The 26,639-nt window shown below is 41.2% G+C and overlaps 1 protein-coding gene across 1 annotated transcript in view; it reads left to right on the top strand.

Annotated features, from left to right (window-relative positions):
* The window catches only part of PAPPA2 (pappalysin 2), a 293,674-nt gene extending 268,769 nt beyond the window's left edge, over positions 1-24,905 (top strand). The window contains exons 20-22 of the mRNA XM_082266022.1: positions 3,363-3,434; positions 21,488-21,586; positions 24,271-24,905. Coding sequence (XP_082122148.1) covers positions 3,363-3,434; positions 21,488-21,586; positions 24,271-24,420 — 321 coding nt within the window. The 3' untranslated portion in view covers positions 24,421-24,905. The remainder of the gene's footprint in view (positions 1-3,362; positions 3,435-21,487; positions 21,587-24,270) is intronic.
* The last annotated feature ends 1,734 nt before the right edge of the window (positions 24,906-26,639 follow it).

Genomic DNA, 26,639 nt, shown 5'->3' with positions numbered 1-26,639 from the left:
AATATACGTCTTCACCATTTCTGAATCAATCTGTAAAAAAGAACATTGCGTACATACCTATCCACTATTTTACACCGATCAGCCTTGGCTTTAAGACCACTGACAGTTTAACCACTTGCCGACCGCCGCACGACTATCTACGTCGGCGGTCAGCCCCTCACAGGCAAACTAACGTAGGGCTACGTTGCTTGCTTGTGAGGGTCTAGGGAGCGAGCGCGCGCCCCCCGGGGCGCGCTCCCGCTCCCGCGTGGTCACGGACCCCCCCGCGCGTGTGACCAGCGGACCCGATGTCCGCCGGTCACTCGGCGATCGGCGGGGGAGAGGGAGAATGTCAGGCAGCTTGTGTAAACAAACTGCCTGTCATTCTCTTCGCTGCAAAGACACTGATAAAACGGATCTGGTATGTAGATCCGTTGATCAGTGTCTTTACAGCTAGAGCCACAGCCAATCACAGTAGAAACCACGCCCCTAGGGACACACACAGCCCCTCCCTTCCAAATAAAGTTAACCCCTTCACTACCAGTGTATTTTTACAGTAACAGTGCATATATATAGCACTGATTACTGTAGAAATGTCACTGGTAACCCCAAAAGTGTCAAAAATGTCAGTCAAGGGTCCGATCTGTCCGCCGCAATGTCGCAGTACCGCAAAAAAAATCGCAGATCGCCGCCATTACGCGTTAAAAAAAAACAACAAAAATGACAAAAATCTTTCCCTTTGTTAGTAAACGCGATAACTTTTGCGCAAACCAATCAAAATACGCTTTTTGCGATTTTTTTTACCAAACATAGGTAGCATAAAATAAATTGGCCGAAAATTTTTAAAAATTTTGATTTTTACATTTTTTTTTGGGGGAATTTCATATAAAAAAATGTGAAAAATATTGCTATTTTTGCAAAATTGACGCTCTTTTTTTGTTTATAGCGCGTGATCAAAAAATCGCACAGGTGATCAAATACCACCAAAAGAAAGCTCTGTTTGTGGGAAAAAAAGGACGTCAAATTCGTTTAGGTACAGCGTCGCACGACCGCGCAATTGTGCGTTAAATTCACGCAGTGCCGAATCGCAAAATACCCCCTGGTCGGAATGGGGGTAAAATCTTCCGGGGCTTAAGTGGTTAAGTGAATAACATTGATTATCTTGTTACAGTAGCATCTGAAAGTCACTGGGATATATTAGGAAGCAAGTACACATGTTGTCCATGAAATTGATGTTGAAAGCAGAAAAAAAATGGATATCAGTTTGTTGTGTATTGGGCGACATAGCTGTATACCAGACAGGGTGCCCATGCTGACCTGCATCCACAGCCAAAAGCATCTACAATGAGCATCTGTGCTTCAGAACGTGACCACAGCGCAATGGAAGAAGATGGCTTAGTCTGATGAATCACATTTTCTTTTACATCATGTGGATGGCCGGGTGCGTTCACGTTACATACACGGGGAAAAGATGGTACCAGAATGCATTATGGGAAGAAAGCAAGCCAGCGAATACAGAGTGATGCATTGGGCAATGTTCTGCTGGGAAACCTTGGTTCTGCCATTTGTGAAGATGTTACTTGACATGTACCATATACCTAAACATTGTCTCTGACCAAATATACCCCTTCATGGAAACGGTATTCCCAGATAGCAGTGGCCTCTTTCAGCAAGATAAAGTGCCCTGCCTCACTGCAAAAATGTTTCACAAATGGTTTGAGGAACACAACAACGTGTTTGGGAAGTTATCATGGCTTCCAAATTCTTCAGATCTCAATCCAATCAAGCATCTGTTGGAAGTGCTGGAAAAACAAGTCCAATTCATGGAGGTCCCATCTCGCAACTTACACGAAAGGATCTTCTACTGATGACTTGATGCCAGATACTACAGTATACCTTCAGAGGTCTAGTGGCAGCTATGCCTCGAAAAGTCAGGGCTTTTGGCAAAAGGGGATGTTTTGGCAGCAAAAGGGGGGCCTACTCAGTATGAGGAGGATGCTCATGATGTTGTGGCTGATTGGTTTACACCTGCCCTGCTTTAGTTATTAATTGTTAGGGCTCTTTCACACGGTCTGCCTCCGTAGGCGGAACCGTGCTGCTCAGCGGGGATCGATCCGCGATCCCCGCTGAGCCGGCGGATGACAGCTCTGTCTCCGCTTGCAGTGCGGAGAGGGAGGTGTCACAGCCCCCGCTGCTCTCTATGGGGGATCGGATGAGAGCGGACCGCCTGTCCGCCCTCATCTGATCCCATCCAATCCGATCCCCAGGACGGATGGAAAATAGGGTTTACATCCGTCCGGATTTCACGGACAGGATCGGATGCGGATGGCAGCGGGCTGACATCCGCTGCTCCATAGGGCTGAATGGGGCATCCGATCAGATCCGCCTAAAAAACTGACAAGCGGATCTGATTGGACCGCCCGTGTGAAAGAGCCCTTACTTATTTATTTTTACTTTTCACATCCAACGCTTGAGGTTTCTAGGCTATGTTTGGCTGTCAGACACAGTCCCAGTGGCAAGAAACACTGCAATGAGCAGGTATACATCGGTGGCAAAGCACTGATACCAGAAGACGTTTGTATGATGCATTTATTGTATTTTGCCAAGACAGAATTTCGGGCAAGCACTTAGCTGAGTGCTTATGCATATTGAGGTAGTTGACTGAATATATCCTTTTGACTGTGATTTCTGGGAGGTACTAGGCATGCATGAGAACCAAATGCTGGGTGCCAATCTTCTAATGTCCATGTGCACTTGTCCTTAGTCTCCAATTATAGTCAGTAAGCTGCATCTCTAGACCTCTGTTACTGACCTAGGTTTAGAGATGCAGCTCTCTGTCTTTTGTGAATAGAGCTTGAAATCCCTCTCACACTGGCAAACAGCTTAGTTGTTGAAATTACTCTTCCAATATGCTGACATTTAACACTGAAACTATAGATAAGGAATAAAATACTTCTGCCTCAAAAACCACATGACAAAAAAAAAAAAAAAAAACAAGCAATCTGTTATAGAACAGTGGAATGGAATAGAATTGTGTATATGGGTTTCTGCAACTGTTTGGAAAATAGCCAGTTTTTGTATCTTTTGTTGTACTAGCTCAAAGATCACTTCTTGCATTCCTAGCATCATTTTGCTACAGTTATCCTAGATGAGAATATAGCTGTACTGAACTTAATCTCCTCATCTGTCTTGTCTACTCCGTTCACTAAAAATCCTACTGCCTCTTATCACAGGCACATTGAAATTTATGTTAATACCAATTTTGGCTGCAACGCATGTCCTAAGATTCACCATTTTCTTAAGCAATGTAATCCTGTTTAAATGCTGGTCATCTGTGCATATGTGCTCATCATTGATAACACATTTTTCAATTCTGTCAACAGAGTATTATGTGTACAGGAACACTGAAATGGTACCCGGATCCTGCCATATTGCACTGCATCCCGTCTTGTGAGGTAACAATGGCGTAGCTACTAATTGACAATGTTTTACCTTTAGTTTTGTATGTAAAGGCATGCTAGTTTTACATATTTGGCTATACAATGTTACTGACGTTTATTAATTTCAAGACCAGCCAAACAGAATATGAAATTCTTTGGCAGATAACCAATTCATATATACTGTCCCCCTGTCACTGGGCAAGGGCGCATCAGGTGATGTGTGTCTTATATCTGGCAGGGGCAGAGTGACCCCCATATTCATCCCAGCACAGGTGTTTGTGGTCACTGTCAGCTGGTTCATGCTGTGGGGAAAAACCTTACATGTACCATGAACTTGGGGGGGGGGGGGGTTTCTAGGTAATGTCTGGAGCTGACCTCTGGGGTCCGCCATAGCTTTAGTGGTGACTGGCGCTCTTTGGGGTCCGCCATAGCTTTAGTGGTGACTAGCGCTCTTTGGGGTCCGCCATGGCTTTAGTGGTGACTGACGCTCTTTGGGTTCCTTCAAAGGTTCATTAGATGTGTTGGGTTATGACATGTGCTACATTGTGTTATGGTGTGAATAAGCCCGGGGACTGTTTTTTGAGAATATATTGGGGGAGGGGGGGGGGGTTATATTGATTGGACCATCAGCTAAACCCTTGTTTTAAAAAAAAAAAAAAATTCATATATACTGATCATCCATAAATGTATGACAATCCACCTAATATTGAGTAGGTCCTTCTTTTTCCACCAAAACAGACTTATCTAGGCATGGAAGTTACTAGAACAGCAGAGGTATGCTGTGTATCTGGTACCAAGCAGTCAGTAGCTTTAAATCCTGTACGTTGTGAGTTAGGGTCTCCATAAATTGGACTTGTTTTTCCAGGACATCCCACAGATGCTCAATCGAATTGAGATCTAAACTTTTTGGAAGTCAAATCAACATCTCCAGCTTGTTGTTGTGTTCATCAAACCATTCTTGAACCATTTTTACAGTGTGGCAGGGTGCATTATCCTGCTTAATGAGGCCACTAATATCAGGGAGGTGGTAAGTCGTGGTATGTGTGAAATTAACACCCACATGAATGCCAGCACCCAATGTTCCCTAGGAGAACTTTGCCCAAAGCATCACACTGCCTTAGCTTGTCTTCTTCCCATACAGCATCCTGATGCCATCTCTTCCTCAGGTAAGTGGCACACATACATGCACCTGGCCATCCACAAAATGTACTTCTGATGCTGACATGCCCTTTGTAGGGGATTTTGGCTGTGGATATGGGTCCGTATAGGCACCCTGACTGATCTGCTGATACACAGCACCGTACACAAAAAAATGCAATGCCCATTCTTCTTTCAACAAAATAACTTTAGAGATAAAATGTTTACTTGCTGCCTAATCCAACTGACTTTCAGATGCCATTGTAACATGATAATCTATTTCCTACACTTAACCACTTAACCCCCGGAGGATTTTCCTGCTCAAAGACCAGGGCCTATTTTGCTATTCAGCACTGCAGGAATTTAACGGACAATTGCACGATCGTGCAACGCTGTACCTAAACGAAATTGACGTCCTTTTTTTGCCACAAACAGAGCTTTCTTTTGGTGGTATTTGATCACCTGTGCGATTTCTATTTTTTGCGCTAAAAACAAAAAAAGAGTGACAATTTTGAAAAAATAACAATATTTTTCACATTTTTTTATATGAAATTCTGAAAACAAAAAAAGGTAAAAATCTAATTTTTTTAACATTTTAGGCCAATTTGCTTTCTGCTACATATTTCTGGTAAAAAAAAAAAATTGCAATAAGCGTATTTTGATTGGTTTGCGCAAAAGTTATTGCGTTTAATAACTACGGGAAAGATTTATGTAATTATTATTATTTTTTTTTTTTTTAAAGAGTAATGGCGGCGATCTGCGATTTTGTTTGTGGGACTGCAACATTTCGGCGGACAGATCGGACCCCTGACTGACATTTTTGACACTTTTGGGAGTACCAGTGACATTACTACAGTAATCAGTGCTATACATATGCACTGTTACTGTAAAAATGACACTGGCAGGGAAGGGGTTAACTTTATTAGTGATCAAGGGCTTAAGTGTGTCCCTAGGGGCGTGCTTCTAATTGTCAAGGGGCGTGGCTTTTGATGTAACCACAGAGACATACGATCCTACATAGCAGGGTCGTATGATCGCTGCTGTTACACCAGGGAGAATGACAGGCGGCTTTGTTTACATCAGCTGCCTGCCTTTCTCCCTCTCCAGCGTGAGATCGCGAGTGGCCGGCGGACATCGGTCACTCACGCGGGGACCTCAGTGAATGAGCGGGAGCAGGAGCGCGCCTCTGGCAGCGCGCGCTCACCCCCTGCAGGCTCCTGGGCGAGCGACGTAGTACTACGTCACTTTGCCCAGGAGTGGCTGACCGCCGCAGTAAATGTACTTGCGGCGGTCGGCAAGTGGTAAAAGGAGAAGCGTGGGATATAAAAAAAAAAAACATACATACTCACCTATATGGTTACAGCATCAGTCCAATACTGCATCTGCCCCCCCCCCCAAGGCTCTAAGACCAAGAACTGAGCTATCACATGATCACTGATCGTTCAATGAGCAGAGAGCAGGCACTGTTAGTCATTGATCTCTGCTGTGCCTCTTCAGCGCCCCCTGGAATACTGGGCTATGGAGGGGGTGGCTGCTGGTCAGGCATCTGGGTGGACCAGCTCTGTGACGTTGGCTAACAGCATCCTTTAGCACACTCTCGGCTGAATTTGGGTCTCAAGAGTGTAGAAATAAGTGCACTTCTGTGACCCAGAGAAGTTCAGCCAAAAAAGCATTGACCATGTTTCTATTTAATCTGGCAGTGGTCATAAAGTAATGGCTGATCAGTGTATATGGGTTTCAATAGCATGTTTAACTTTTTGCCTTGAGGTCTGCTTTAAAAAAAAAAAAATCAAATCTACCCTACCTGCTAAAAATGCTTTAAGCTTCTTTGATGGGAGTTCTATTTATGTATATGACAGCCAGATACATGGTAGATGTATGTTGCCTACTCGCTAGAAGTCTTCCACAGGTGGCAACTGCTATACATCATGGATGTACTCAAAGATATAAGAACTTGCATGGTTTGAGCTGACAATAATTAAAATTATGTACACTTTTTTTTATGCCAATGGAACGGGAAAATAACTGCTTGTAAAATCCATATATTTTCTAATTTCACTGTAAGCCAACACGTGTCCTATCTGACTTCTAGAGTGTATTTCTTTTTAATATTTTCGTGCTGGATTTATGTTTTGTTAATTCTGGCAAAATGAGATCACCACAAAGCCTTTGTTTTTCACTGCTCTTGAAGCTGCTGAACACGAAAAAATCCTCTGTGCTGACAAAGACGAGACTTTCTGGCAGTGGTACAGCTTTCAAAGTACGGAGCCATATGTCAGCTGAACTGACGGCTTTATAAGCACATGTTCTGGGATTTACTAAGTGTCAATGACTTCGGTGGCAATTTATTTCCAAATCAGGGTGTGATATCTCTCATTAGTGCCTGGTGAATCTGCTCCGCAGAGAGTGATTTACTTCTGCAAAAAGATCGAATGATCTTTGAGGAAGAAATTAAACACAGCCTTCTTTTTACCAGTGAAATCTCACAATATTTTAAAGGAATATAAATTCTGTTGAAATAGAGCCCATTACATGAGATTTTTGGTATAGAGAATCGTTTGATTTTGACTGGTGCGGTATATTACTTGCTTTATGTTTAATTTTTCGTGGAAATGTGAGACCCATTAAAATATTTTAAGTGGTAATTATAAAGCTTTATGTCTCGCTCATCTCCCCTTAAACTATGTTCGAAATGCCAGGCCGTAATTGTGGTGGGCTTAGGGCATGCAGTGGGACTTGGGGTGCCAACACCTGTCCCGGACACATCATTATTTATGGGTTCTGTGGAAACATTTTAGAAACTTCTAAAAGCAATCAAGTCACAAGGCATCTTCCTGAAAAGTGGGGATTAGCCTTCTGTATCTTAAATGGTACGTCTAAATGCTAAGGAAACACATTAGCATTAAGGGTAATACATTTCCTATCATCGGGTGTACATTTTTCTATTACCCTAAACCTACGTATGTCATCTTAAAATAATTTTTGCTGTTTCAATACTGAAGGTTCTATTTACAAAGGTCCCATTTTACACAATCCTTGCTCTTTTAGTAAAAAGAAACAGGTTTGCTTTAATCCTCCACCCCTCCCGAGTATATACTTACCCCTCTTTTATTCCCCCACCAAGCACTGGGAACCATAGGGAACACCCAGTACTTCTGGGTAAAAAGACTTATGTGACTCAATCCATGTTACAGATTTGGTCCATAGCCCTGTGTAAGCTATGACTCCAGTAACTTAGCCTCTGGACACCTGGGCCGCATATTTGCATGAATTGCAATCAATAACACTGTGTCGGGAGTGTCCACCTTGTGGGCTTCTGGCACAGTGACTGGCGTCTAACCGAATTCTCCCAATTGCATGTATGCATGCACTTGGATCAAGTGACCGCCATGACAGCCAATCACGGCATTCACGTGCTCAGTGAGAGGAGGTCTGAGAGCTGATTGGAGTAATAGGACACCCCACCCTTTACACAGTAGATAGGAACAGAGCTGAATATGTCAATCAGAGGCTGAGTGCTGGAGGTCCCTACCCTGTCACCTTTTTTTCTTGGTGTCAGGAAAACTTTTCACAAGTGATTCATGCTGATAGCAGAGGAACAAAGCCACAGACAGAAATTGCACTTAGTGCTTTTAAGTGAGACCTGCACACGCTATGGAGGGGTATGTTGCATTGTTCATATTTCATGTCTGAGGTTTACAACCACATTAAAGCTTACACAGGGCTTACTTTTACTTCTGTGGCTGAACAGAGTAACAGGGCAGCAAAGTAAGGTAGGTATATGTTGCTGGTGAGAGCTAGGTAAAGTGAACCTGTTGCTTGCTGTACATGAGCAAAGTACAGGTTTAGGCTAACCTGTAACTGAACTCCTAAACAGGGACATACCTATGTGTGATGGGACCTCATAGAAAAGTAATAAAAGTACACCCTTGTCACCCCACCATCTTAATGGCAATTTTCTTGATAGAGATTAGAGAATACTGTTATTGAAATCATATATAGATGTCCAAGCTATATATGCATTCATTTATCCAAATACTCACTATGGGACAGATTTACTAAGACTGGAGTGTGCAAAATCTGGTGCAACTCTGCACAGACACCAATCAGCTTTCAGGTTTTTTTGTCAAAGCCTGATTGAACCAGCCAAAATTAGAAGCTGATTGGTTACCTTTCACAGCTGCATCAGCTTTTGCACTCTGCAGTTTTAGTTATTCAACTCCTATATGAACAAACATTTGTGGACAGTTTATCATTACACCTCCACTTGCCTGAAATGTGTTTGTTTCACCAAAAGAGAATTTGTGAGGCCAAGTACTATGTTGAACAAGAATCCTGACTCACAACTAGCATTCCAGTTCATTATAAAGGTGTACAGTAAAGTTGTGGTCAGAACAGTACGCAGTTCACTTAATTTCTTCAACACCAAATTGGTCAGATCATTTGTTGACGGAACTGGCTTTGTGCATCTGAACTCATTATTTTGGGAGAGGTATCCACATAGACTTGGCCATACAGTGGTTGATTTACTAAAACTGGAGAGTGCAAAATCTGGTGCAGCTCTGCATGGAAACCAATCGGCTTCCAGGGTTTTCTGTCAAAGCTTAACTGAACAAGCTGAAGTTGAAAGCTAATTGGCTACACGTTGGTTGCATCAGATTATGCACTCTTCAGTTTAGGTAAATCAACCCCATAGTGTAAAATGCTATTGATTTTAGGCCCCATAACAGTCACATGGTATGACTAAAGTTAAGCAATTGCTTCTCACCCTACTGCTTACCACCTAACCATAGCCTTGCAAATAGCATAATGATAGTGACACTATTACTTTCCTGACCATAATGTAGTGTTGCAAAAGAAATCTGTATATCATATAGGTATAATATTTTGACAAAAGAAAGTTGGTTTTGACAATACACCAAAAAAATTGTTGTCTAAAAATGTACATAGGAATAACTGTGCCACATCTGATGGATACACCCCTATGACTTTCTAGTGCTAGACTTGTAGTGCTATTGTGATCCCAATTCTGGCCATCATGTATTTACAAATATATACTATTAATATGTTGTGATCCAAGTAGTGTCAGTTTTCATCTATTAAATGGTTTTGTTTTTTAACCAGAACATTCTAAAAGTGAACATCTTTTTTTAATGGTCTGTATATTTTAAAACGTAGTGTGGCCTTTAGGTTGACCTATAAGTTCTATACTAGGTGTTAAATTGTTACTAAACCCACAACAGTAAAATCAGTGTGCGGTAAAGCATGCTTGTTTAAGAAAAAAAGACTGTTTAATCCAACCCTCTCTTTTTTTTTTCAAGAAAAATATAATTTTTATTGAGGTTAAACAGAACATGGTATAAATAATTCAGTGTGAAAGCAAAACATTCAGCATTAACACCATTACAAGAAATAAGTAGTAGAAAAAATAGTAACTCTAAGTACAATGTGCAGTTGAAACAACATACCATGTAGAAATAAAAATCAGCAACAATATATATCGTAGAAAGGAAAAAAAGGGGGGGGGGGGTATCCATATAAACAGGAGTCATGTATGTTAGAAAATTTCAAGCATGCACACATGACTTATACCTCAATAGCAAGCTCATAACCCAAAATGAGGAAAAATCAGTAGAGGGAAGAACAACGGCAGATAACAAGAGGGGGAAGAAAGCGTGGGGATGGGGTGAAGGTGAGGGCGGGTAGAGAGGGGAGGGGTAAGGAGGAAAGATGGAAGAGGAATGGGGGGGAAAAGGGAGGGGCATGGAGAGAAATAATCCACTGCAAATCACAATCAAAAACTGTTGGTATGAAAACAACTCAGTCTGTTAATAGCCTATCCATAACCAATTGAGGTGGAGCCAAGGCTGGGTCATCCAGCCACAGCTGCCATAATGAGGAAAACTTCTTATGTGCCTTGCTTTGCTGATAGGTCAGTTTTTCCCTAATTAGAGAAGCGTTAACCTGTGCAATCCATTGCCCTGTGCTCGGAACCCGGGAGGAGATCCAATATCTAGCAATAAGCTTACGAGCAGTATAGAGCAATCTTAAAATAGCCACATGGGCATTCGGAGACAGGGCTTCCACCTCCAGGGCCCCAAGCAAGCAGATCACAGGATCCCTAATCCAACCCTCTCTAATCCTCCCCTTCTTCCACAGTCCCCAATCCATAAGACAGAGCCTTTGGAGTCACTCTGCACATGCTCGGTTTGGTGTGTATTGATCGAAATCCTTTTTTTCTTAGTAGGGTGCATGTGATCAGCACAAGGCCAGTCACCTCTGTCCAGACAGAGGGTCAGGGGCCATGCAGCCTCACAGGACAGTCAGAGGAGAATGAAAACTCCTCCTACAAGCTTTACCAGACAATAATAGAAGTCACAAGATGCTATATATACACCGCTGATGAGAAAATATTTTTAGCAGTTCATGTTTACTAAAATAATTGCAATTCCGTGCTCTGGTGGAGACCAGATGTGGTAAATGCAGGGTTTAGTAACACTTTAAAATTCTGTCTCCAATTCCTCAGAGTTGTGATAAGTTATCTCTCTATGTATGTTTGTGTCAAAATGGGCCAAAGGGATCATACTGCCACTGCTGTATATCTAAAGCTTTAATTAATATGGCAGTTAAATGCCGGAACTTACCTGCATCTACTATCTACTATAGAATGCACTATTTGATAATAAAATGCTGCCACGTTCCTGTGTAGGTACTTGTTTGGTGGAAGTTGCACTTTAACATCAGCAGTGGAAGTATGGGTTGTAATTCCACATTATTTGTAAAGCTGGTTATAATATATTTTTTTTTTTTTTGTGGAAACCGCTGTTGCTCTTGCTGGTACCATATTTTTTGCATCTGTAGCCTGAAGCAGAATCGTCTTGTTCTGATGCAGAAGATCTCCTGTGAGCTGCATACAAATGTGTCATAATAACTTCAGCTAATACATTTTCTGTTCAGACATCATTTGCTTGTTTACAATCTTTGATTTCTGAACAATTTCTGTGCATTGAAATGTTTTGCAGTACTGCAAATTCACAGTACTATGGTTGATATATTCGAGCTGTTCAATAAATAAATTATGTGACCATTTGGCTGTGTGCAAAACCAGGAACACTTACTTGTATCATTTACCCAATGATCTATCATTTTTCAAGGTCGGAACCTGGAACCATGATCCTTCTAAAGTGAACCTGTATTTTCCCATTCAATGTAAGCTCACAGGTTCACATAAAAGTATATCTTCTGTCTACCAGACCCAAATATTGTGATTCAAGGTTAAAGTCCTTAGGCCCTTTTCACACGAACGATCCGATCAGATCCGCCTTTCAGTTTTTTAGGCAGATCTGATTGGATCCTCCATGCATCCCTATGGGGCAGCGGATGTCAGTGGAGACATGTCCACTGACACCCGCTGCTATCCGATTCCGATCCTGTCCCTGAAATCCAGACGGATGGAAACCCTATTTTCCATCCGTTCAGGGGATCGGATGGGATCGGATGACAGTGGACAGGCGGTCCGTTCTCATCCAATTCCCCCATAGAGAGCAGAGGGGCTCTGACACCTCCCTCTCCGCACACAGAGCGGGAGGTGTCACCTCTCTGCTCAGCGGGGATCAGCGGATCGACCCCCTGCTGAACAGCACGGAGTCCGCCAACGGAGGCAGACCGTCTGAAAAGACCCTTAGTCTTCCAGGCCAATTTGGAGCTTACAGAGGGATTTTTCACTCTGCACTAGCAGGCGGGGGAGGCTGTAGTAGAAGGACAGGGAAGAAGAAAAGGAGGAGGGGAGGAGCACATACTATAAAAGTTTTATTAACATCATAAAAACTATCAATAAATGCTGTATTACATTCTATTCATAATTGTATGTGTGTAGGTGGTCCCTGCGCTATCAGAGGTAATTTAGGTCCCTTCCTACTGCTGCACCACTAGACTGGTACCAGAAACCAGTTAGTAGAAATTTAAATATGAGGGTGTGTGGCGCGCTTCAGAAGTGGAGAAAATTTAAATAAAGTTTTTATATTTATTAAAATATATGGGTGGTAAAATGTGCTATTATTTTCCAATTCCTTATCCTCGTGATTTGTAAATAAAAATAAAACTTCAATCAAACCGACATTTAAATAATTCAATAAAATCTGTAAGGTGTTAATCCAGGTATTTCAAACTATAAAGTGCTGAGTGCTTACAATCTTCAAAAAAATATATCAATAAATGTCTATAAAACTCATTAAATTAATAAAGTGCAAATTCCAGTGAATGTCCGTTTTTTTCTTTCCACCACAAACAATTAATATGATAAATCCAACTGTGTATCTACAACTTATATCACAAAGTGCTTCTGTGCAAAATAAAGTGCAGTGACTTGTTCCTCCACCAGGTGTCACCTCTAGGTGTTCTAAACTCTCACCTTCATGGAGTATATAAATCGCCTGAATGTGTATATTTATCCCCCGATTGGGTGGTTGTTGGCCTGGGTTTACTGTCTGCAGAGTCCTACTCGTGGTCCCGGGGTCCTTCTCAGGATTCGTATCAGGGTGCTTTGGTCCTCAGGTATCCTAATCTCCTAGCGCGACCTCAGGGCTCATTAAACATAGAGGGCCATCATGGTGTAGTATTTAAAACCACTTTATTCATAGATAAAATCATTACACTTACAATTTTCCAGCTTGTTATGGGCGTAATACAAGTCCAAGTAACGTTGGGAGTACTTGGCTCCGGTCCGTAACGTCACTTCCAGTTATTCTGGCAGCTCCTCCTATGCGTTACGTCACATCACGTGACTTCCCTGAGCACATGCTCAGTTTTCAGTGAGTTTCTATGCTGAGCGTTTCCTTTCTATCACATCTGAGCAGCCCATGTGACCATAGAGTCACACATGGGGGCGTAAACACAGTGGTAAAGGACAGCCCACTTCCTCCCTCCTCCTCCATGCCCACTAACTAAACACTATAGGGATGGGATATAATATGTGAATTAATGGAGGCTTTACCTCCCTCTTATTATTAGACACAGACTGTAGGGGCATGACACAGCCCGTGACTGGCAGAAATCTGTCCACATCATGTTATTTCCACAAAATAATAAAGATTTGATTCCAAATATATATTTTTATGCAATTTAAAACAGTTTATTGATATTTATTTATTTATTATTACTCTTTATTTTAAAGACTGTTATTTTTATTTTATTTTTTGAACATATGGCCAGCAGCAGAGGACTAGAAGCTCCTCCTGCTTATGTGTCCCTCAGACAGGCTGGGAAAAAGCTGAACCATGTGACATCTGTATATCGATTAGGAAAAAAGTACCAATACAAATACTCTATATAAATCATACGGTATATTTATTGTATACACTAACATGAAAATCGTATGTATACAGGTTCTCAATTTTATACAGTGCTAGCATTCAATGAAAAAAATACCATTCAAAATTTTGAAGAACCTATATTCAAATGATTTTTTATATGTTTAGTGATTGTTGGGGATGGGTTTAGTACAGCAGCTGGTCTTTCACTGTTTACAGATAGACTTTATACAGCACAATGTTGATTTGGGGTGGTTTATCATAGCACAAAAGGGTATTATTAATATTTATTGTATAGCCATAAAAATGCTTACTTTAGAATTTATAGGGACTGGCACATACATTCATGCCCCTTGACAATTATAATTCTGGCCCCTGGAATTTATAACATATCATAGGCTTTCAGCTACAAAAAAATCCAGAGATCTTCAATGTAAGCAGTGAAGGGAGTTACTTGACATGTTTTGTAGCCATATATTGCCACTTGCTCAGGAGATTAAAACTGGAACTTCACTTTCTCAATCAATATTGACTATTTTAAATCCTTATGCTAAATAGTAAATAGATAGGGAAGTATATTATATTTACTTGTTTTAAATAGTTTATTAAAGGCCCGGACTGGGACAAAAAATAGGCCCAGGCATTTTAGACTGAGCAGCCCTGAGCCCGAGGAACCTTCCCTTGGAGCCCAGAGGGTGAATGCCAGGGCCCAGTTTTGAGTGTGACCTTTGCAACCTTGGTAGTCCTGCCACTGGCATCATTCGTTTTTTTTTTTACAATTTACTTTTAGGAGTCCCGTTGGGAGGCTTTGGTGAGATATCAGAAGCCCAAGCAGATCTCTGATTTTTCACCTTTGAGACAGAGAAAGGAGATTGAGAACACAGCCCTCAATCTGCATCTCTGCAGTCTCAGCTGCACAGAATGAATGGACAGGAATAGCTCTGCATAGAGGCTTTCTTTTTAATAAACTGAAGTATAGTAAACACAGTTTACTATGACTCCGTTCTGAAGGGACAAAGTCAGTGATCGGTACCGATCACTGACTGTCCATTCAAACAAGGAAGGGGCTTGTAAATTACTCCCATTGTGGGGCCCTTCATTAGGTCCTGATGCAGAACCCCTTTACATGTTCAGCTGCAGGGCCCCCCACAGTGGTGGAATGCTGGGGCCCAGTCGCAAGTGAGACCTTTGCAACCCTGGTAGTTCCGCCAATGTGTGCTAGTAATATTTTTTGAGGCTCTGTAGCACTCCCCTGGCACTGCTCCTAGTGGCAGGGAGGCTACACTTGCCCCCTGCAGCATGGGTGGGGTCACTATTGCAACCCCTAAAGCTCCACCAATGAAGCTTTATACAATGGGAGGGAGCAGTGAGCAGTAATAAATGTGGGGGGAGCAATATACAGTGGAGGGGGGCAGTGAGCAGCATAAGGAGGGGGAGCAGTGGGCAGTATACATTTGGGGGGAACAATGAGTAATATATGGGGGGGGCAGTATACAGTGAGGGAGAGCAGTGAGCAGTATACAGGGGGAGAGCAGTGGGCAGTGTACAGGGGGGAGCAATTAGCAGTATACATGGAGGGGGGCAGTGAGTAGTATACATGGGGAGAGCAGTGGGCAGTATACAGTAAGGGGGGAGCAGTGAGCAATAAATGGGGGAGAGCAGTGAGCAGTATATGAGGGGGCAGTGGATAGTATACAGTGGGGGGGGGGGGCAGGGAGCAGTATATGGGGGGGGGGGGCTGTGGGCAGTATACAGTGTGGGGAGGGACAGTGAGCAGTATATAGGGGGAGAGCAGTAGGCAATATGCAGGGGGAGCAAGCAGTATGCAGGGGGAGCAGTGGGCAGTATACAGTGTACAGGGGGAGAGCAGTGAGCAGTATACGAGGGGGAGCAGTGAGCAGTATACGGGGGTGGCACATAGCAGTATATGGGGGAGAACAGTGGGAAGTATATGGGGAGGGGGGGTGAGCAGTATACGGGGGGAGAGGAGTGGGCAGTATACAGGGGCAGTATACAGTGGGGGGGGGCAGTTAGAAGTATATGGGAGGCAGTGAGCAGTATAATGGAGGGGAGCAGTGGGCAGTATAGGGGGGGGAGCAGTTAGCAGTATACAGGGGGATAGCAGTTGGTAGTATCCGAGGGGGGGGGCAGCGATCAGTATACGGGGGTAGCAGTTACCAATATAAAGGGAGAGAGCAGTGGGCATTATACAAGGGGGGGGGAAGTGAGCAGTATACAGGGGGAGAGCAGTAGGCAGTATAAGGGGGGGAGCAAGCAGTATACGGGGGAGCAGTGAGCAGTATACAGGAGGAGAGCAGGGGGCAGTATACAGGGGGAAAGCAGTGGGCAGTATACAGTGACCGGCTAGAGACCTGCAACACATCTGCACATGCGCAGAGGTTTCTCACACATGCTCACCAATGCCACAGGTCTCATGGTTTCAGATACCAGCGGTGTGTGCGCATATGTGTGAAACAGATGTGATAGGTTCCCAAAGACCTGCCAGAGGCCTTGGATGCATCTGCATAGGCATGAGACATTCAGAGATGGCAAGGAGGGGCAGGATGGAAAAAACGAGGACTGAAGTTCCCTTTTAATAATTTTAAAAGATGATCTTCAATTATGTTCAATTATGTTCTCATAATGGATGCATTAATAAAGGGTTTGGAGAGTTCAAAAGATCTTTGAAGGCCCCTTGTTTATGTTGTAGGTCCTGTTCTCTTTCACCTCCTTTAACACTGCAGGTCACAGTTCTGCTGTGATCTTTGCAGGATGCCTCATTGCGTGAGCCTGATGAAGAGGTCCTGGGAGTTTCCAAAACATTATAATTTACAATGTGATCTCTTTGAAGGTTGAAGAAAATGTTTAACTTTACTTTTAAGATCCAAGGTGTGCCAGGAATATATTTAATCTATCTATCAATTGGCAGTTGCTGTAAAACACTACTTGTGAGGGTCGATTCCACAGAGAAAATATGTTAATCGGCCCTTTTTCAGAATGCCCACTTGTAGAAAATAAAGTGATAATACTGTATTCCCTCCAGTGTTAGACAGATTGACTGCACATTGATGACTGTGAACTAGATTGCTTTTGATGTCTTTTTCAACTTATATCTAATACATTTAGGGCATGGTTAACAAATCTTTCTCGAGAAAATGAAACAAACTTTGTATGCCTTTAAACTACACTGCTAATATAATTTTATTGATTGGAATACCTGCAGCCACTTTCAAGATCTTGTTAGAGGTTAACAAACTTTCTTCATCAAAGATCTTGAGTCTTTAAACTAATTGCTCATTGAACACAAAGCAATGGAAGTGTTTGTGTGCATTGGCTGTTTTTGCCTATTATTGCTTGAATGCAAATCATATCACATTCTAGGAGACATTTATTTGAGGAAGTTCCAAAGAGTTTTGAAAATGTGTTCTCATAAGTGAAACCAAGGAAACGTGCCCCCCTCAATGTTACCAAACAAGGAGTGGGAGGAAGGCTTGGCATTGGTTCTGTTGTCTCTGGTAACATCATATGATGTAAGGGTACAGTGTAAAATGTTTTGGGCTGATATGGGTAATATTACAGAAGTAAATGGTACTAGTTGTTATTTAAATTGAATAACTTGTTTTGTTGCATTTACCAAACATTTAACTAAACGTATACATTATCCAAAGTATTAAAAGTTTGTCCCAGCCCATGAAGCTATAATTAACCTTCTTGCTTCAAGTAACAGTACTCTGTTTTGACAATCACTCATATTTCTAAAAGAGCTCCCAAGGGCAGATCAGCTTAAATTAGGTTTCTTAACAGAAGACCCTAATGTCCTCTGCCACCAAGGTTCGAAAGTAATGCCTAAAAGTTGTCAGCTATTCACATACTAGGTGATATCAGTAAGTAACTATGCTGGCTTTGCTCACTACTGTGTATAACAGACAACTTAAAAGTTCCTTATTGAAAAAAAAGATCAAAAAGAATGTTTTCTTAATAATAAATGTTTCACTTTATTTTTGTAAGGGAAGAAAACTGGTTTGGCATGGGAAAGTATAAGGTGGGGAAGTAAAAGATAGGGCAACAAAAATGGGTAGAAAGGATGTACAAGAAAGAAAACGAGAGGGTAGAAAAATAATATGGTAAGAAAGCTTATGATAGGATGGAAAACAGATGGGAAAATAAAATATGGGATGGTAAAGGTATTACCAGGGTGGAAACTGGATGAGAATAGAAAAGATGGGATATAAAGTTAATATTAGGGAGACAAAGGGATGGGAAAAGAAAAGATGGGATGGTAAAGGTATTAATATGGTAGGAAGGGGATAGGTAAAGGCTTAATGGACCAAGAAAGAAATCGATATGGTGAAAAAGGGATGGGAAAGGAAATGTGAGACAAAAAAGATAATGGTAAGGTAGAAAAGGAAAGGTAAGGCAGCAAAGATTATATATTTGTATCTTCATGCGGGTTGATACCAACTAACACATATATTTTCCTATAAGGCACCGCTCCTTTCTAATTTACACAGTATAATTGAATGGTCTCTCATATATTTGTAGCACACTCCTAGGCAGGGCTTTTTTACTTAGAGAATAGGTGCAGGAACTCCCCTCTCCCAAGTCACCCCTTGTCTCCGCCCCCTACCTACTTCCAAGCACTGCCCCTTGTTTCCACCTCATACCCACCTCCCAGTACCACCTCTTCTAGAACAGAACCAAGTATCGTTAATTGGTGCTAAGTAATCTGTATGAAATTTGGAAATTATAATAAGAAAGGCAGTAAAATGGATCCCATGCAGCCAGCAACAATAGCCCCCCCCCCCCCAGCAAAAATAGATTCCCCCAGCAATAATAGACACCCCCAACAATAATAGATCCCCCCCCCCCAGAAACAATAGACTGCTTGCAACAAAATACCGCCTCACAACAGACCAACCCCAAGAACAATAGACCCCCACCAGCAACAATAGATCTCCCAGCAGCCAGCAATAATAGACCCTCCAGCAGCCAGCAACAATAGACCTCTCCTCAACAGTAGATTGCTCCCAGCAACAATTGACCACCAGCAACATAAGACCCCCCCCATAAACAATACACCCCTCCCTCAACAATAAATCCCCCCAACATTAGATCCCCTAGAAGCCAGAAATAATAGATCCCCCAGCAGTCAGCAATAATAGACACTCCAGCAGCAAGCAATATAAGACCCTCCCTCAACAGTAGATCCCTCCCAATAACAATTGACCCAGTAGCAACATAAGATGGGTGGTGTCTCATATTGCTAGTGGGTCATTTTTTGCTGGGGGAGGGTCTATTGTTAGAATAGATACCCGGCAGCTGGCTTCATTGGACCCTTCAGCACGCCCACTATCCCCTGCCACTGTATACATTCAGTACTGGAGATGCCGGAACTGCGTTCCCCAGCGTTCCCGCTGAAAAAAAGCCCTGCTCCTAGGTAGGTGCTAGATAAAGCATAGAGTGGCCTTGTCTGCTTATCAGGAGGGCCTGATCTGTTAGTTACCCTGTCACATGCTTCCAGGTGTGACCTGTTAAGTCTGGGGAGTCTGCCCACTGTATCCAATGAGGGACCTTGTTGGAGAGTGGAGGAAACCTAGCCAATTTCACACCAGGGTTTATGACTGTCCCAGTGGGTGGGCATTGCTGCAATGCATCCTGTGATTGGGAATAAATCCTGAGGGGGCATGTGACAGGGTGTCTTTTGGCAGGAACAAAGTCCCAGGAGGAGTTGGACAGTTGTCTCTCCTCCTGCTGAAGTGAGCAAGGTGGTCCAGGCAGTTGGCCTAAGGACCAGGGGTTGAGCTGTGCTGCAGAGGATCCAGTGTGCTGACCAGTGGAGCTGCTGGTCAGAATTTGTCTGGAAAAACAGTATTGTGAGTACTTAAGGATCTGCCCCGGGGTCTGCCTAAGAGAGGGGACCACTCCAGAGGGGTCAAAGGGACCAAGGAGCCAGCTAACCCAGAGTGATACAGAAAAGGGGGTGCCAAGTTGTCAAGCCCATAAGATTAGGGGGTAAAGGGGGCACAAGGAAGGATGTTGCCCTGATGTTGTTCAGCAGTACAGTCTACCTTACAGGATAGCTGCCTCAGGAAAGGAATACCTCAGGAAGCTTTAAGGACTCTTTCACAGCCAAGGGCAAAGTGAAGTAGCGACCTAGCCATGACTAGCTCAACACAGCGTTTAACGCTGTTAACCAGCATTAATCAGCATTTTCCAGATTGTCCCTGCCTATTGTGCATAGTTCAGTTCAGTTGGAGTATCCCACCCTTCTCCTATCCAAGTTCCTAATTAAACATAAAAACCAAAGAAACTGGACTGGTCCTTGTAAACATGCCAAAATGTTCTACTGTTGCTAATGGTAACCCAGGGGAACCCACACTCAGCAGCTCCCATGGGAGTAGTGCTACATATCCAAGTAAAGGGACCATAGAGAGATCTAAGAAAAGAGGGGATTAAATCAGTGCCTAATGAAGCAAACCATAATCCTCAAGAGCTATACTCAAATAATCGGATTTATTGCAAATATAGGAAAGAACTTTAAAAAGGATAGAAGTACATAACTAACAACTTCCCATCAAAACATGAAACATGTCATATATAATAACTTGCAGATGTAAAATTATAACATAATTGCCAAAAATGCAGGTTAAATGATCTTAATTGGATGTCATGGAGCAATGCATTTTGCCAAAGCTTCATCGGGATCCCATGACATAGATGTAACTCTAAATGTGCAGACAATACCCGTTCTTACATCCGCAGTGGCAATCCGCCCAACCAAAATTTATAAGAGACCATGTAGTGATCAAAACTATCGTGGGGTGATTAGCGCCACTCACCTATGAGCCATCGGATGGGTGAGACCATTTAAACTCCTTGACAATCTAGAACACAACCCTACAGATCCTTAATTAGTCTAAAAGTATCCCGCCGTCACCACTGACAACATTCCTACAAAAAGCTTAGTGAGTCACTGCTCTAACCCACTCTTTTCCTAGATCACTCTATGGTCCGGTGACTGGGATATACAGTATGAAACACAGTTTAATTATACTGTTTAAGGTAAGAAAGGTAATGATAGGGTCAAAATGAGATGGCAATGGAAAGGTTAGGCAGAAAGGGTAATGCTAGGATGGAAAAACTATGGAAAAGGCAATTATGGACAGCCAGAAAATGAGAGGATGGAAAGTAGGATGGGAGAGGAAATAAAAGGAAAGAAACCTGAGGGACCCAGGAATCAAGATATTACCCATCTTTGGTTCTCAGGAATAAGTTGATTTAACTTGTATTCACAATCATGCCATTAGCTCCTAAGTTTTACCATGTACTTTGGTTCTTTCTATTGTCTGCCATGAAATGTAGGCTGTATTCTATTCCATTCTTTTGATGGAAAGCGACACAGCGGATGCAACAGTTCTTAGTCTGCTAAAAGTGTTTCACATTTATCCACCTACACATTGGAAATGTATCTAACAGACAAAGCATTTCATCTCGGCAATTTTCTGCAAGCCAGAAAAAAAATATTGTTCTCTCTATACCCTCAGAGTCAAAGCTGCAAAGGTTATGTACGTTCTATTGATTTCCTCTATGTATTGTGTTGACTAACTCTGTGTTCCTGTGTAGCCCTTTCAAGCAGATGGCTGGTGTGACACAATTAATAACCGCGCGTATTGTCAGTATGACGGAGGAGACTGCTGTGCCTCTACCCTGTCCTCACACAAGGTAAGGAAACAATTCAACTAGCCAGACATATCTTTTCAAACAATGAGCTCTCTGTGCATGAACACAACTGCACACTTTCAAATTGCCGTTTAACTGATGAAAAATGAACATCTTTTTTTTTTTTTCTCTCTCTATCAGCAATATAAGAAATTACACTTGCTGTCTTGACATAGTAAGATAATCAGCCTGAAAAAGTTACATAGGTCAACATCAATATTTTCGAAGTCTGCTGACCCAGGAGGAAAAACAACCTAGTGAACAAACTGACACTTTATTCTTGCAGTGTAGGGTGGGGATGACTTTACTCCATCAATTACAGTTAGATTTCAAGCAAATAAAAATACCCTTTAATTCAGTTAAGCTTTATACAAAAAAGCAAAATGTTTCTTTTCAGTTTTGGATAGAGTGGGGTATGGCTAAATCCACAGTTTATTTTTTCTGTCCCGGAGTCACAGAGAGAGTGAGAGGAAATCACTTCTAGAGAGTGGTCACTGGAACAGGTGCCCCTATTTAAAGATTTTCCTTCTATTCCTCCCACAGTGACAACTATAAAACCCCACAGCAAATGGGGATTTGACACTCAAATTGCTGGCTTCACTAACAAAAAAAAAACAACTTTGCCAACAATAACTACCTCTGTCTGCTGTAAATGTGTATATTAGAAAATTGTATTCATTAAATACTGCATTGCATGTCCATTGGGACTTTATAGGAAAGTGAATATTCTAAAGTATATCATCAAGCATGTGTTTTTATTCTTACATCATAAAAACATAACATCTCATGAAACCACATTGCGACTAAAATATTATTACATCATGCAAATTGAATTCCTTGTACAACTTACAAAATACCCATACTAACCTGTGGGGATCATACATAAGATAATCATTGTAACAGATCCCAAATATTGGAACAGGTTCGGCACATTTCAAACAGGGTCTTTTTTAGACCTTTTTAAAACTAAAACAATTCAAAATACTAAACTGATGTTTTAGTCAAAAAAACTAAAATACAATTAAATCTAAAATGGTATTTTAGTCAAAAGATTATGACTAAAACTAAATCAAAATTTGAGGAATCTACTAAGCTGCTGAAAGAAAAAAAAATAGGGAAAAGTCTTTTCTAATTTTTTTTTTTTAATATTTAATGTTGGTATTATATTTAAGTACTATTAGTAATGACATTACAGCCAAAATTTACATTTTTAAAAAAAAAAATATATATATATATATATATATATATAGAAAATAAAGTTGAAATTCTGTTTGTCAAAAAGCAATATATATATATATATTTTTTTTTAAATCGGTTTTATTTATAAAGACGTTATACAGAATATTACAAAGACTAAATCTGTGTCTAAAATGCATGTTCAAACCCTAATACCATAAATAATAACATGTTATTAGATTATTACTCCAGCAGTATATAATGAGTTTGGCAATTCAAGAGAAATGCTTAAATAATGCATTAGAATTTAACTAAACTCTTTAGATTTTAGTTGACTAAAATGTACTGGAGATTTTTGTCAACTAAAATATGACTAAAATTAAAACAATTAAGATGACTAAAATACGACTAAAACTAAAATGGCATTTTAGTCAAAGAACTATGACTAAAACTAAATTGAAACTTGATGTTAACATGAACACTGTCAGCCAGGCATAAAACCGAATACTGGGATAGATATGAATTATCTAGACCAGTCTGCAATACCAAAATACAGTGTATATTATTGAAGGAATATTATCCTGTGCTCCAATAAAAGGGTAAGTATAGTGTGTACTAAACGGTCAGTACAACTTCTAAATGAACAACCCCAATAATAACAAGAGGTTACACTTACCACACACTATACCTACTCTTTTATCAGGGTCAAGCAAGAGAACACAAGTTATTGTCCATTATCACAAGCACTGGTGGTGTATACATAAGGTGATTTAAACATGAACAGCATGGAGCTAGCCAATCACCATCATGTCCAGGTACCCATTTTCTCAGATGAGTCTTGCGCAGCCTTAAAGGGATCGCCCATATCATCATTTTTTTACACCAAATATTAGCAGCAGACTATTGCACTTTTTAAAGAGGGATTTTGCACTACGTATTGCACTTGAAACTTTATTGCACCTTTTTTTCACTAAACATAGGAGTGCCTCTACCTCATTTCTGTCCATAGTATCAAAAGGGGATACTGGTGTGGATGAAGCTGATGAAGGGGTTTTTGGTTTTATTTGTTTTTATTTTTTTTTTGTTTTATTTTGCTTTAGTGTTATTCCAGTTTAGTTGGGTTTTCTGAGCACAGGTTGTTCTCTCATAGCTCTACAACAAATTTTATGTGTGATCCTGTATGGGAGGGTATGCGTATTTTGTAAGCCGTGCAAGGAATGAAATTTGTAATGTATAATATGTCTGCTGCAATGTGGTTTTATGAGTTATGTTTTTATGATGTTAGAATAAAAACATGTTTTATAATATACTTTTGAATATTCACTTGCCTATAAAGTCCTAATAGACATGGAATCGAGTATTAAGTGAATCGGGGAATGTTAGCTATTTTGAGTCCTATCACTCGTAATTTAGTTACTGAAGAATTACATTTATACTTATTGTTTGCCTGTATATATAATGCACAGACAGATTATCAGGTAATGACAAACAAATCTATACCCATTTTGCAGGGCCAGGTGGTTCCTTTTGGGGCAGAATGTGAGGAAGATGAGTGTACCTGTCGTGACCCAGAGGCAGAAGAAAACAGATCTCAAAGAATGGATTGGCCTGGACCTTCACCACTGGCCCTTGGGGACATACACAATCCACCAACTACTTGAAGAACTTCTGTAGGAGATATCACGGTCAACAGTTGTATCAGCATCATCAACCATTTGGGACCAGTTGTGGCCTTTGGTTATAGAATATCTTAAACAGATATGTCAATATATAATATCAATGATCTGGATGAAAATTTAAAGTGGAAGTATAGAACATTTGTACAAAATTACATCCACATCTAGGAATCTTGCATCCTGACCTCCCGCTGATGTCTACCAAATTTGGACTGAAATTCCGGAGAGCCTCTGTTCACTGTATGACATTCCATGATCTGCCTATGTTATATAAACTAAAGCATAGTAATCAAAGGCAGAAATCATTCTTTATGTCTCTGAGTGTTTGTCCCATCGTTTGCATGACTACAGTATGTTGTGTATAATGGATTTATATATTGGATTAGCAATATGTCAGTATCTCTGCTGTCCAAGGTATTTTATAAGATTATAATATATGAATAAACATCAGGGTATCACTGTAAATATTTTCCTTATGTTTTAAACGTACATGGGTTTGGTTTTTTTTTTTATCATATCATCTTGGGTGTTGAACGTCAGTTTCTGATTTATATTTTGATTTCCTATAAAATGTGATATTTCTGTCAGATGTGATATTATAAAACAAGGCATTTAACATTGTAGATATTTACATTACCTAGATTTATTTATTTAATTAGATATGAGTTTATGATCACAGGTTAAACCACTTACGGGATTCTTACACCCGAGTTTCCAGCTCCACCCTCCTGCTATGGTTATCGCATTGGAATGCTTCTCTTCTGTCTTGATTGTCCAGTTAGTCATTTATATGATATTGCAACAGGAGTGGTGAGATGACCTTCTGTGGCTTTGTAACAGTGAAGTTTAGGCTGAGTTGGGCACTCTGGAGGGGAGATCCTGTAAATTGAGTCTTAAAAGATGTAAGGCAATGATTAAACCTACTTTTATACAAGTCAAACTAAATTTAGAGTTCAGTGGGTACTCCTTTAAAACCACTTACCAACCGCCCATTGTATATTTACGTCCTAAGTTTAAACCTAAATACCGGTGTTATGGCAGCAGATAGCTGCATAACCCCGGTATTTTTTTAAACAGTGGGCGGTTGGCTTTCCGATAAGGGTGGTCCCAGCGGCGGATTTGCCGCGGGATCACCCTTCTGGGATGGCGGAAGGGGTGCCCCCCCTCCCGCCGCGTCCCGGTCCTTTTCCCCGCTTACCGGACCCGCCGGCAGCGGGGAAAACGATCCGGTCCCAGATCCTCACAGACAGGATGTCGAGTGAGGGCAAGCTTGCCCTCACTCGACTCTATGGTCTTGGAGGACCGGAGCGACGGCAAATGTCGTTGCCTAGCAACCGGTTTAAAGGTCCCTTTTTTTTTTTCTTCATTTTTTAGTGTACTTGTGAGATCTGAGGACTTTTTGACCCCAGATCTCACAAAAAAGAGGTCCTGTTGTGCCTATTTCTATTGCAAGGAATGTTTACATTCCTTGTAATAGAAATAAAAATGATCCATTTTTTTTTTTAACGGTGTAAAAATAAAAAATAATTAATAAAATAAATAGTAAAAAAAAAAAAAAGAAATTAAAGCGCCCTGTCCCCGTTAGCTCGCGCGCCGAAGTGAGCACATACGGAAACCCCGCCCACATATGTAAATGATGTTCAAACCACAAATGTAAGGTATCGCCGCGAACGTTAGAGCGGGAGCAATAATTTGAGCCCTAGACCTCCTCTGTAACTCTAAGATGGCAACCTGTAGAAATTTTTAAAATGTCGCCTATGTGGATTTTTAAATACCAAAGTTTGCGCCATTCCGTGAGCATGCGCAAAGCATGAGATGTTGGGTATCTATTTACTCGGCGTAACATTATCTTTCACATTATGGAAAAAAATTGGGCTAACTCTACTGGTTTCTTATTTTTTAATTAAAAAAGTGATTTTTTTTCCCAAAAATTTGCGTTTGGAAGACCGCTGCGCAAATACGGTGTGATAAAAAATATTGCAATAATCTCCATTTTTTTCTCTAGGGTCTCTGCTAAAAATATATATATAATGTTTGGGGGTTCAAAGTAGTTTTCTAGCAAAAACAAAAACCTGCCTCTACCAAAATGGTCACCTCCACCATAAAGCACAGTGCAGAATAAGGTGTGATAACTCAGTAATGGGGAATGCTCAGGTGTAGAGATGCCATAGACAATACTCGTGACTAGTCCTTTGCCATCTATC

This window comes from Pelophylax lessonae (genome assembly GCF_965119305.1).
Source record: "Pelophylax lessonae genome assembly, chromosome: 8".
Taxonomy (NCBI): domain Eukaryota; kingdom Metazoa; phylum Chordata; class Amphibia; order Anura; family Ranidae; genus Pelophylax; species Pelophylax lessonae.
This window is presented reverse-complemented; position numbering and strand designations above follow the sequence as displayed.